Raw genomic sequence first — 12,447 nt, forward strand, 5'->3', positions numbered from 1 at the left:
ATCTTTCCCCTCACTCACTCTCCCCTCTCCTTTCTGTTTTTCTTTCGCGCCCCGTCCTGCACCTCTCGAAGCATGGCAGCGGCGGCGACGGGGGGGTTCCAGATTATTCCCTTAGTTGCCCTTGCCAGGCAGTAAATACTTCAAGAAGCTCAGAAGGCAGAGAATAGCTCACCTGCTGCCGCTTTCAACAACATTTCTCAAGCTGACCTATAAGCAGCACCGCTAACGCAGAAAAAAAAAGGTTGCATGGAGAGAAATGTAGTGCAGGGCCGGCTTAAGGCATAGGCCATATAGGCGGTCGCCTATGGGGCGCCACCTGCAGGGGGGTGGAGCTTGCCCTCTTAAAAAAGATAAATAAATACTTACTTACTTACTTATTTTCTGCAATAAAGTAATAAATGAACAAATAAATAAATAAAGAAAAAGACTTTTCACCCCTGTAACTCTCTTTTTCATCTGTCAGACTGCACTTATTTGTTAATAAAAGTATAAATTGTAGTGAAACTGACTAAACACTTTAAGCCAACAATATCAGGGACCAACTGTTTATTTTTATTAAAAATCCAGATTTTGCCTAGGGCACCAAAAGAGCTAGAGCCGGCCTTGGTTATATGTATGAAAACATTATTCTTACGTATACAAGAGTAATTAAAAGTGACAAAAAATGTGTTACTTTCTGCTCATTCGATCAAATTGGCCTCCCGAGATCTGAACCGAACTAACAGGGGTCACATGTTTGAGGTTTTTGGATTTAACTCGCTGTGCCGCTGAAGAAATCTCCACTGTCGACAATCAATTAATGTCGTCGCTAGCGGTGCGCGCCATGACTTGCGTTTTCAAAAAGGTCATAGCTCCCCAGGACTCCCTTTTTGTCCTCATTTTCCCCTGCACCACTGCGTCGCCACATTTTTCTCTCTTCTCATCCCCTCCCTTAATTGTCTGGCAAACATCTCAGCGAGAGAAAGACAAATATCAGCTTTTTTTCCCCCGTGGATATTGTTCTGTCTGAACTCGCCGTCACGCCGTTAATAATTTAGCACCTGTTCTTTTTCCCTCCTACATTTCCTCTCTCACCTTATTTTTCTCCTCTTTAAGGTCCTTCCTTTTTTCGTTCCCCGCAGCCACCTTTAGCTAGAGTGTCTGTCTGCCTGTCTGTCTTTGATGCCGAGGACCTCTCGGCTGCGAGGCGATGCCACAGGGGCCCCCGCGAAGCGAAGGCAGCCAAACACACTCTTACACCATAATTAGTCGGCAAGTTTCACCTAATTAAATGGGACCCTATTAGAGGCGAGAATGAGTAGAAAGGAAGACTGCGGAGCAAATGCGGAGAGCTCGCTTTTGGTGTTGTTTTTGAGTTTCATTCCTATTTCTGTCTCACTGTCTCCTTGTATCACTTTTCATTTGTCTCCTTTCTTTCTCCTCTTCCATTTTGTCTGTTCCCAACAGCTGCTTTTTCAGGATAAATATTTCATTTTCCCCTCCTTCAGCCGCGCACGCGGTAATCTGTATGACACCCGGCAATGTACGCTGTCATCTTCGCGCTGATTGCTCCGCCGCGTGAAATAGATCTGTCCATACAGGCGGGCCTTTGATGAGGGGCGCGAGGCGGCAATCGCGAGCCCGTTTCCAAGCCAGACTCAATGTTCTTTTTGCCTTTTTTCCCTCGTTTTGATCATGAAGATGTGGCTTCAAATTGGAACCATGTGGACATGTGTTAATGACATTTAGAGGTTAAAGTATTTTTAGTTGTCTTAATGCGCTGAAATGTGATGGAGGTATATTAGATTGAGTTAATGGAGAGGTGAGCGGCGCTTGGCGTCTATACCTGCACACAGGACTTCATTGTTAGGGAGATAATTTGAAACCTTAAAACAGGCTAAATCAAGGTCTTCGCATTGATGAGTTTAATGTGAGAGAGCAGGATTTATTTACGGCATACTCTGTTATGAAAGTTCCCTTTATCATCACTCCACTCCTCTTCTGTCCTCTCCTCCTGTCTTCGCTAATGTCCTCAATTCTTGCTCTTGTCTCCTCTCCACTGCTCTCTTTGGCAGTGTGTATGGCCTGTGACGGCCCAGAGGCAGCCATGCTGTCTTCTCCACTCAATCTGCCGTTTCCCTTCTCCCAGGCCCTGACCCTGCTATACTCAGCACACACACACACACACTCCCTCTCTCCTTTATTCTCCCCTCTTTACATCATCCTCGTCTCCTCCTCCCTCGCTCGCTGCTCATGACCCCTATCTGCTGTCCAGCCGGCTGCAGTGTCCGTCAAAGACACGCGCGTATAGACACAAAAACGCACGCATGGCACATCACCTCTGCTTTGTCTCCTCCATCCCTTCCTCCCCGATGCCTCAGCTTGTTTGGGTCGAATCTGCCGGGCCGGAAAAAGAGAGGGCGAAAGGTCACGGAGCTTCAGTCTGTGTAGCGGCGGTTCAAATATAGAGAGAGAGGAAAGAAGGAGAAGTGGTGGTGGTGGTGGTGGTGCTGGGTTGGGGGTGGGGGCGACACAGCTCAGCGTCGGTGACGTAGACGAATGCGAGTGGACTTTTTCTGACATGCGGCGAAAAACACGGCATACAGTATGAGTGTGACACAAACAAACACACTCAACTGTAATTGCCCAGAAATGCCCACGCAACAGACATTATTATACAGCATACGGCCAGAAGCGATGACAGTCTAACCCTTCCGTTTTTTTTCTTTCTCCTTACCGCTGCAACATCTTAGCGAGCCGCTAAAGACGCCGCATCCAATTGCTACTGTACTCCAGCAGTGGAGGTTTCTTTGAAATATGCCCACAGTGTGTAAGCTATGTCAGCTGATAGATAGGGTGGCTGACTAAAGCCATGCTAAGAAGAGCCGCGGCTCAACCGGGCGCTGCAGATACACTGGCCCACTTTTCAGCCGGCGCAAACGTCTTCAAATGAGGCACAAATATCTCGGAGCACATGCTCTACAGTAATCATCGCTTTGGCGGCGGCATGTTTTGTCCATATGGAGTTACATCTCAGCCCTCTCTAACTCATCTGTCAATCACTCCCTCATCCATCCCTCTCTCGCTCTTCCGCAAGCGTCTTTTTGAGTGAATGTAAAAGAGGGCTAATGGCGTTGTGAGCCATTATGAGCACTCTTCTCTTCCGGCATCGGAGACCATGCCACCGATTTCTTGCTCCGGATTCCTAAACAATAAGGCCCGAGCCTTAGGGGAGGGACGTAACCTGGTATGGAGGGGCCTCCTTGTCAAAGTGTTGCAAGGGAGGCTTTTTAACGCAGCCGAGTGACCCACTTGTATTGTGCTGTGTTATGGTTGATAGTGCGGGCTCGCGGGACGCTTGTGAATATGTAACAAAAAAAGCCTTGCTACAGCGCTGCTGCGTGTGCTCTCAGGGCTTTTCTTTGAAGATATTTTCTACGTCCTGATTTCTGAATTGGGTCTTGAAAGGGCCTATGGATATGTTTGGGAAGCAACGGAGCGTGTCTTCGCCATAGAAATACTTGAAACAATTACAATTGATTTATTTTTTATCAGCCACATTGAGATGCTTTTTTATTGTGCAGACTCAAAAGCTGCAGTGGGTAGAATTGGAGCAAATATGATTTTAAAAAGTTATTTTTTTTACAAAACGGTCACTATATCATGACAGTATAGTGCATGAGACAGGTGACCTGAAAGAAAGCATGTGTCATCCGGTGTCCTCTGGTGCTCCTAATGGCATCTGCTTGATTTAACAGACCAGACAACCAATCAGAGCCGAGCTTGAACCTTGCAATCCCTGAGCAGCTGTCAATCACTCGTGAACTCAAAATGGTCAAACTAGGCAGCGCTGATCAAATATGAATCAATATTCTCTTACTGTAATGCCTATTTCTCAAATGTTTTCAGAAACATCTCGTAGTGTACTGTTTAGCTGTAAAATGAGAACGTTTGTGAACCTGTTGCCATGTTGAGATCTGTTGAGGAAATACCAAACACCGCCCACCAGCCGGAGCAAACATATTCATGTCGTGCGTTTGCGTAAAGTGTTTCTGAAAACATTTGAGGAGAGAAATAGGCATTACAGTAACAGAATATTGATTCATATTTGATTCATATTTGAGTTTGCGAGTGATTGACAGCTGCCTCCGTTGAATGAACAGCCAATAGGAACGCTCTCTCTCTCTCTCTGTGATTGGCCAAAGTTAGATTTTTTAAAGCCTGTAAACAGAGCCATTAGGAGGTGAGGAAGTCTAGTTTTCTCTCAGAACACTTGAATTACAATATGCTGAAAGGTTATTATGGAATTTTTACCCAATAATGTCAACTGCCTACTGCAGGTTTAAAGTTTGAATCGAATAAGCCAGCAAGGGTTTATAAGAAAATGGAAAGTTTTTCTAGTCTTGCAAAAATAAATAATAATCTAATGGATGTTGGGTCGACATTAGAATGTATTTAGATCTTTGTACCTACAGCTATTACTAAGCCAGCAGGTTAAAGTACTAGTCCGGGCTAAAGCCGACTCTTATTTGTCCAGAGTGTGAGGACAGATGGATTTAAATGCTTTTAAAGTACTCATATTGATGGCCCAACCTCAGGGGGAGGTGAGAGAAAGAAAAAAAACATTGTTGCTTTGATATAGCAGCCCAGTTCATTAGCTCAGTGGGAAACGTCTTCATTTTTAGCCAGCCTGCAGAGTCAATGGACCATGGCTAGGAAATAATCAGCCTCCTTTCAGCTCGCGCAACACACAGAGCGCCGGCTAACTACCTCCTCGCCGTGCGCGGCGGTCGGAGACGTGGTGCCCAAGGTTTGGCTGCTTACCCGCGAGTGCTGGAAGGAAGCAAAGAGGTCCTCCCTGCTGATTTTTTTTTTTTCCTTTTTGAGCCTGAATTGCGACTAGGGCGAGGAGGCAATTGGATGAGCATTCAGGAGCAGGGGGGGGGGACCCTCGTGAGAGCCGCCGTGCATTGTGGGTAGCCTGATGGCTCAATCGTAGGTGTAAATGAGCAAGACAATCAGTACCTGGTATCCGCTTGCCTCTTTGATGGCTGTGTTTGTCGAGCTGAGACGAGGGAGAGACAAAGACGCCTCTTCCTCCCAATGCCATGGTCCATAGCCATTTCTTATCATTTTCACCACATCGGCTGGCATGTGAGCTATCTGTGGTTGCCAATGCATCTCTTTGGTTTTGTTTGATTTTCTTGTCTATTTACATTTCATTAAGCAGAGTTGTTTGGTGCTCACTAATGATACAAAAAAAGTTATATTCCTATCAAGTTGCTCCCCTGAGGCTTTGGCGATATATATTGACTGGCAAATTATTAGCTGATGCTTTACAAAAGGTAATTTGTGACATGAAAATGGATTTCTAATAAGTATTTAGCAGAAATAGGATTTCTGGCAGCGCACGAATGGCACTCGAGAAGTAATATCAAATGTTTCGCTGAAAGGCATTCGTAGTGAATGTCATTCATTTTCCTTGATTTAACACTCCCCACCGTTAGGCCTATACATTCTGTCACTCCTATCTCCTTCTTTCCTTCGCTGTCTTTGTCTCGGCCGCCATCGTTGTCCTCAACCGCGGTGTCTTTTTAGTTAATGCTGCTCAAGGTTTCGTCATACAGTATATATATATATATTATATATATTTTATGGCACAAGTGCAAAACATAAAAGGTGATTTGTGTTCTATTTTTTTTTTCTTTTACAGGAGAAAAAGAGCATTAAAAGTAAGCCATGGTCAAAACTCTTGATTCTTTTATTTTTAAATATATATGGGCAAAGGCATGCTTGGCTTGGTTTGCACTCACCCTCGCTTTTGCTTGATTTTTTTTTTGGTTTTCCATACATCAGGTCATGAATTAAATACATCTAACATAGCATCTCTATGACATTGGCACTCTTATTAACTCCGTATTCAATCAGGGCTTCCTTCCTCACAGTTTTGGGTCTTAAATTGAGCCACTCAGCTTTTGTTTCGTTGTATTTTTGGATAATTATCTTTCCCATATTGCACTGAAACAGACTCTTGCACTGTCTGTCATTGACAGTAGGGTAATCTGTCAAACCATGTTGTCCTGGCGTAGCAATCGTAAGCACATAATTTGCTTTTCCACAATAATACAGTAGACGTAGTTAATCTGAGGCCAGCTCCCAGCTAGGTAATTGGTTAAGACCCCTATTAGTGGATTTAAGAGGATATCGGAGCGCTTTAGCCACACAAAGCTATTAAGCTACTTAGATCAGAATGTGATTGCCGTCTGTCAATCACCAGATAAGGAAAAACAGGGTGTTGTTGGTGCTCCCATCTTACAAACATACCACACACACACACACACACATACATACAGATCAGGCCTAATTGTGCATCTTAAATTTTAGAAACTGAAAAAAAACTGACCTCCTTCCCTACATCGCTGCTCCCTCCTCCCTTCCCTTTCCCCTCTCAGCACAAACACGTTTTGAAGCATGACATTATTTCAACTCTGATTCACGCCACTTGTTTTTTTTAGTTTGAGGCTGTTGTTCGTATAGCCAGTGGAGTCTTCTTTTCATTGGTGTTTTTTCCGTTACCCTTTTCTGTCATGTTGTATATGCATGAAAACAAAATTTTATCCGTACAAGCTAAAAACCTCCTCACGAGTGATAAAATTCAGATTTTGTATTCTTTTATACCTCCTTCCATTAACATTTAGATGCGGTGATGACCTCATTAGGGAGAAAAAATACAAAATTCACGCATCTAATGAAGGGATTCATACTACCACCACACCTGTACCACACCAAAACACTAAGTGCTAGGAAATCTGTTAGTTTACCATTAAATAGCCCACTTTAAGTGAAACAAACAGGATTATTTACTGTGTTTTTCTCCATCTGCTCCTTCTAGACTCCCGGCCCTTGCCTGACGTAGCCATGACTGGCAAGTGCACCCGGGAATGCGACGAGTACGGCCACTCGGACTCCTGCTGGATGCCTGTGCGCACGTCGCCCGAGCGACGGCCATCCAAGTCCACCACCACCCCCCAACAACCAAAGCTTTCCACTTTCATGAGCGGCAGCGGCGGCGGCAGCAGCAGCAGCAGCAGCGGCAGCAGCGGCGCCGAGCAGCCCGGCAGCCAAGAGACCCTCGCCATGGCCGCAATGGCCAACGGAGACCCCAACGCCGCTCACATGATGGGCGACCGCAATCGCAACCTGCTCAACAAGAAGATGGCTTCCTCCTCTTCCTCCTACGAGGCCTTTGGCTCGCCTTCCTACGGCTCGCCGGGAAGCGGGGAGGAGGCGCTGGGCCACCCAACCGAGGAGATCCCTCTGGCGCCCACCGGGGAGTACAAGCCCACATCCTGCGGTACTCTGACGCGGCGGGAGGTGTACCTGTGAGCGTATGGCATTCAAAACACAACACTAAAGTGTAGCTGCTTACCCACCACCGTTACAGCTCTAGAAGCTTTTTTAGCCGCCCTTGTTCCCGCAAGGTAGGACTAAACTTTCTCCAAAGACTTTTACGACAGCTCCTTAATGAAACGTGGATATATAAACACACATTTTTTTAAAGTGCTAATTTCCGGCCATGACCTGGAAGAAAAAGGAGGAGGAGGAAGAACTGTTGAGGGGCATTGACGGGACTTGGGAACGAGGCTGCTCTTACTGGCGAGTCGGGCTCTTGGGACATGATCTGCTGCTTGACAGTCAACCTGTACAATAATCATTTTACATAATACAGTACATGCATGCATTACCCCCCCCACACACCAACACGTTCCCCCATGAAGACCCCATTCCCTGAAGATGACACTGTACAAAAGAGACTATTTCTTTTTGTGTTTTTTTTCTAGAAACAAAAGCTGTACATGTGGACTATTTTGACTTCAAAGTGTGTCTGGTTATGCCTTTTTTTTATTTCAGAACACTGCTCTGGCCGTGATGTTCAGTGGCTGCAACAATATATTGGACATAATGGTCTTTTATTCAGACTGTACTGAGCTGTCTATGGATTCTGTTTGTGATAAAAAGTTGCTCAATGGCAGACCAAAACATAACCGTGTTTCAAATCTTATAAGGACGGGAAGCTTTAAAAACCCAGAAAACAACACTTGTGTCAGTCCTCTCTTGGAATGGACAGACATGGGAGCCAATGGGAATTTGCTGCAACAGTTTTCAGACTACAACGCCGCTGGTATGACGAACAAAACGATGACTGATTCTACCAGTGTTGGCACGCTCTTCACATCTTCATTGTACATAAACATCGGACCACAGCAACGACGCTAACCGCTCTCATTTTCCCCTTTTTGTCTTGCTACCTTCCCTCAGTCTCTCGTTCTTTGTCTTCGATTGGCGAGGTTGAGACCAAAATCCCTCTTTTACGAGATGCAAAATTTTAGAGCCATGATCTATCGGCTGGAAAAAGCATGTGTGTACGTGGTCATGCCTATTCGGAAATCACCTCAGTGGGATGCTACTGTTTATATCGAGTTGTAAAACCCTGTTTTTTCGCAATCACATATACAGACACATACACACACAAGCAGATGAATTTAACTGAGGCCAGTGGACTGAAAATCCTGGGTAAGCACAGCGTGGCATGCCGAGATTCAAATTACCAAGATGCAATTGAAATTATGTGTGTGTTTGGGCCCGATATGCAGTATATAGTGTGTGTTTGTAAGCTATATTTAGTGTATACTGTAGATGTACACCGATAATAGGCTTAGGGGGGCGCAAACATGGCCGAGCTGATCCTGAAACAGCTGCAAGGACAGCTTTTTACTGTTATTTCTTTCTTGTTGTGTGATAGACTGAGCAATAAATATCATAATGTACACGTGACCAACGAGCATCAACTCCTTTTTCACTTCAAAGGTGACATTAACCCAACACTTGGCTGTCCAAAAGTCCTTTTTTAGCACTAGTAGATGTCGCTTTCCATACAATAGTACGCAGTAATGACATCTTTGAGCACGAATGTAAGAATCAGCTCAATGGAAGAACAATCAAAACGTCTCCGCATGAGGTTTTTTTGGGATTACAGGCTGAGAAAAAGATGGCGTTCAAAAGTGAAACCAAAGCTTCGCAAACAGGATGAAGCATTCCCCCATTACACACACACAAAAATAGCTTTTTTTTTTAGGAGAACTTTGCTTTAAGTACACATTACATGAAGGATTTTCTTTTCACATGAAGGATTGAGATGTCTCGACAAAACATCCCGACGCTTATAACGACCACTCACACACACAGACACATGACAATGTTGAGATGTTGTGCCTCCCCGTCTACAGTGATGTTCCTTTTTTTTCGCAGCTGCAGAGGCGCAAAATCTCATGACTGTAATAAAAAGCAAAAGAATATCAGATGCAATGGAACCTTTTTTGTATGTTAGCAAAAAACCCCTTTGGTTTGAACCCGGAGCTGCTTTTTTTCTGCATTCCGGCAATCTATAGTCTGTAAGTACTACTCGTTGGAAAGAAAGTGCTCCTATACTTATCAACTGTATACATAAATATTTACTTTTTACTTGCACGTTTAATGGGAACTTACTTCACTTACTGAGAAGGAAGGCGGAAAAAAAAACTGTAAAACAAAATGTACAAAAAAATGTTTTTCCCTGTAAACATGGAAATCCACCTTGTTGCTTGCTTTTGTTATACCTAAAGAAACATGTAGTACAACTTAGTACATCCATTCAAACCACGCTGTTGTTTTTGATTTTTCTTCATCGTCTCTTTCATATGTTTAACTTTATACCACGAGATTTGCGTTTTTTTTTTTATATCTTCATCTTGTATTTTTTTACATTGTAATCCCGTACGTTTTATTTGTCACACTTTTAACAGTCAAAAGCCGTGAAAATGATCATGACAATGTACTATGTGTTTTTTCTTTATCCGGTGCCACTTTGTATATTTAGAGTGCTTCTGAAAAAAGTAAAAAAACAAAACAAAAAAAAACACTAGAGTGAATGCAAATATGCAATTGTGCCTTTTTATACCGATTGGTATGATTAAATGTTGGTTTGGAATGGTGCATAAACAATTAACATGCTTACAGAAATAGATGGGGGTGGCATTTAAGAACGGACTGAAATACATTTGCATATCTTAGATGAAATCCCATGATGTCAAAGGCTTCTTGGAGGACAACCGGTCAAAATGTCAGTGTAGGTCTAATACTCAAATGGCTATTGTCCGCTGGGTTCAATTATCTTGTTCCATTCCTAGCATATAGTGCATTACCGAATGGGTACATTCAAAAGTTGCTTGTTGGTAGTAATAATAATGATATAATGGATTTTTTTTGTCGTGTTCCACTCATGTACATGTATGACATCAGAGGTCAAGTAACCTTTTTTGTGCATGAAACAAGCTCTAGGACTGAATATAGAAGCGTAGAAAGATGCAGGGGGGGTTAAAAACAGAAAAAAAAAATGCTTGGAGACATTTGACTGCTCGGAGTTGAGGGAGCCTGGAGATAAAAATGCTAATGTGACGGTTTACTAGGAGGAGTGGAAGTGGAGGAGGGGGTGAAAAAAGCTGCAGGGGAGAGTAGCTGACAGAACACACACCTCGGGATGCGCCGAGCGAAACACAACGCCCGTGCGCGGATTTACAGTGTATGCATATCAGTAGGTGATGAAACCCTGTCCTACAAATAAGCGCGGTATGATGTTTGCTGTGATACCGCGAGGTGATGCTTTGAATTCTACATCAGATGGAAACAAAGACGCTGTAGTGTGAACCTCAGACAAAAAAAAAAAGAGTAGACATGAAAGAAAAAAAATGTGGCAACTACACTGAATACTCTTTCCTGAGTTTCTTTTTTTCTGATACTCACTGAGGTGTTACAGAATTTTTTTTTTTTTCTTAAGATTCGACAGAGAACAGGAAGTACCTGCCATCGAAAATGTTTGTATCTCGCCGCCCGAGGTGTGTGTTCAAGTCTGTGCTCTCTCTCTTCTACTCGTATAGCCTTCACAAGTGTGTAATGAGATTTGTAATATTAACCATTACTATTTGTCCTGCGACTTGGATGTTGATATAGAAATTGAGGAACAAAAATTTATCATCGTTTTAATATGAGTCACTATGCACGCAGCTTAGCTGAACATGGCAAAGTGTATTGAACGCAAGTCCACTTCTATTTATGAGATATTTTACATAATTTAATTTGCTTTTGTACAGGTTTGTGTAAATAAATTGCTTGTCATTTTTGTCTCTGCAGAAATTAAAATATAACATGGTAAAACAAGTCTATTGGGTTCCGTTGTTTTTTTTTTATGTGTATGTTTGTATTTTCAATAAATAATATTAATTTAAGAGCCTTTAATTGGTCAAAAAAGCAACAACATAATAATCTTTTCAAAACAGCAATGGTGGTAATTACCACTCATCTTACTGAACTCCAACATTAAAGGAACGGTGTGTAACATTAAGGGGGATCTATTGGCAAAAATGTAATGTAATATTAATAAGTATGTTTTCTTTAGTGTATAATCACCTAAAAATATGAATCATTTTGTTTCCGTTACCTTAGAATGAGCCGTTTATATCAACATACAAAGCGGGTCTTCTTCACATAGCCGGCCACCATGTTTCTACAGAAGCTCAGAACGGACAAACCAAACACTAGCTCTAGAAAGGGCCGTTCACGTTTTCGGCCATCGCAGTTCTCCTACATGTTACATGGGAGAAATTTCAGTTGGTTGCAATCTGCAACCTCACCGCTAGATGCTGCCATATCATACACACTGCACCTTTAACTGGACAGTTCCTATAGTCTAAAAAAGGGTCCTTATTATAGGCTATTGTTGGTAAACAGTGTATTGTGTATGTATCCAGCCACTTACATGCAACATTGATTTCAGTATGTTAACCAAACCATGTAATAATGTAGTTTCAAAAATAAATATCCAACATTAAGTATACTAATTATATTCTAGTTTATAAATCTACATTCTCCTACTAATAACAAAGTATTATTTAAAGTTGTATTAATCAATTTTTTCGGCCACTTTGGGCAAATTATCGCTTTATTTGGTAGTTATGGCTAATGTGTTATTAATTAATTATTGGCCCCTTCTGAGGCTATCAAAAAGATGATGCTCCAATGGTAACGCACATTTGGATAGTGCAGTTTAGTCCACATGGTGATTTATTCATGCACACTAAGGAGATTGAAAGCACATGAGTTATTTAACATTTTTGTATTAGTAGTATTATCAATAGGCTGATATTTATTAACCTGATGCGCCAGATGATTTGTTGCACGGAACCATTTGAGAAGCCGTCATTGGAAATCGTTGGGGACGGTCAGGCCTTTTAAAAAATGACTTGGCAGGTGATTGGATGAACCATCTGTCAATCAAACTCTTGCCAAAGCCAGTCAGGAGAAAAGCGAGAGCATCTTTTCCATCGAGAAAAGCCTTCAGTGCCGTTCTTTGCTTTTCTTTCAATTAAAGAATAC

The 12,447-nt window shown here is 42.7% G+C and overlaps 1 protein-coding gene across 6 annotated transcripts in view; it reads left to right on the top strand.

The window, feature by feature from the left end:
- The window catches only part of pcdh7b (protocadherin 7b), a 127,301-nt gene extending 116,066 nt beyond the window's left edge, over positions 1–11,235 (top strand). For 2 of the 6 annotated variants that reach the window (XM_037758084.1, XM_037758085.1), the window contains exons 3-4: positions 5,693–5,711; positions 6,872–7,009. In XM_037758084.1, the coding sequence (XP_037614012.1) occupies positions 5,693–5,709 (17 nt within the window). In that variant the 3' untranslated portion in view covers positions 5,710–5,711; positions 6,872–7,009. Of the gene's footprint in view, positions 1–5,692; positions 5,712–6,871 lie in introns of all 6 variants that reach the window. The other 4 variants (XM_037758081.1, XM_037758082.1, XM_037758083.1 and 1 more) reach the window with 3 other exon arrangements.
- Positions 11,236–12,447: the final 1,212 nt, after the last annotated feature.

The sequence above is a fragment of the Sebastes umbrosus genome, chromosome 22 (assembly GCF_015220745.1).
Source record: "Sebastes umbrosus isolate fSebUmb1 chromosome 22, fSebUmb1.pri, whole genome shotgun sequence".
Lineage (NCBI taxonomy): Eukaryota > Metazoa > Chordata > Actinopteri > Perciformes > Sebastidae > Sebastes > Sebastes umbrosus.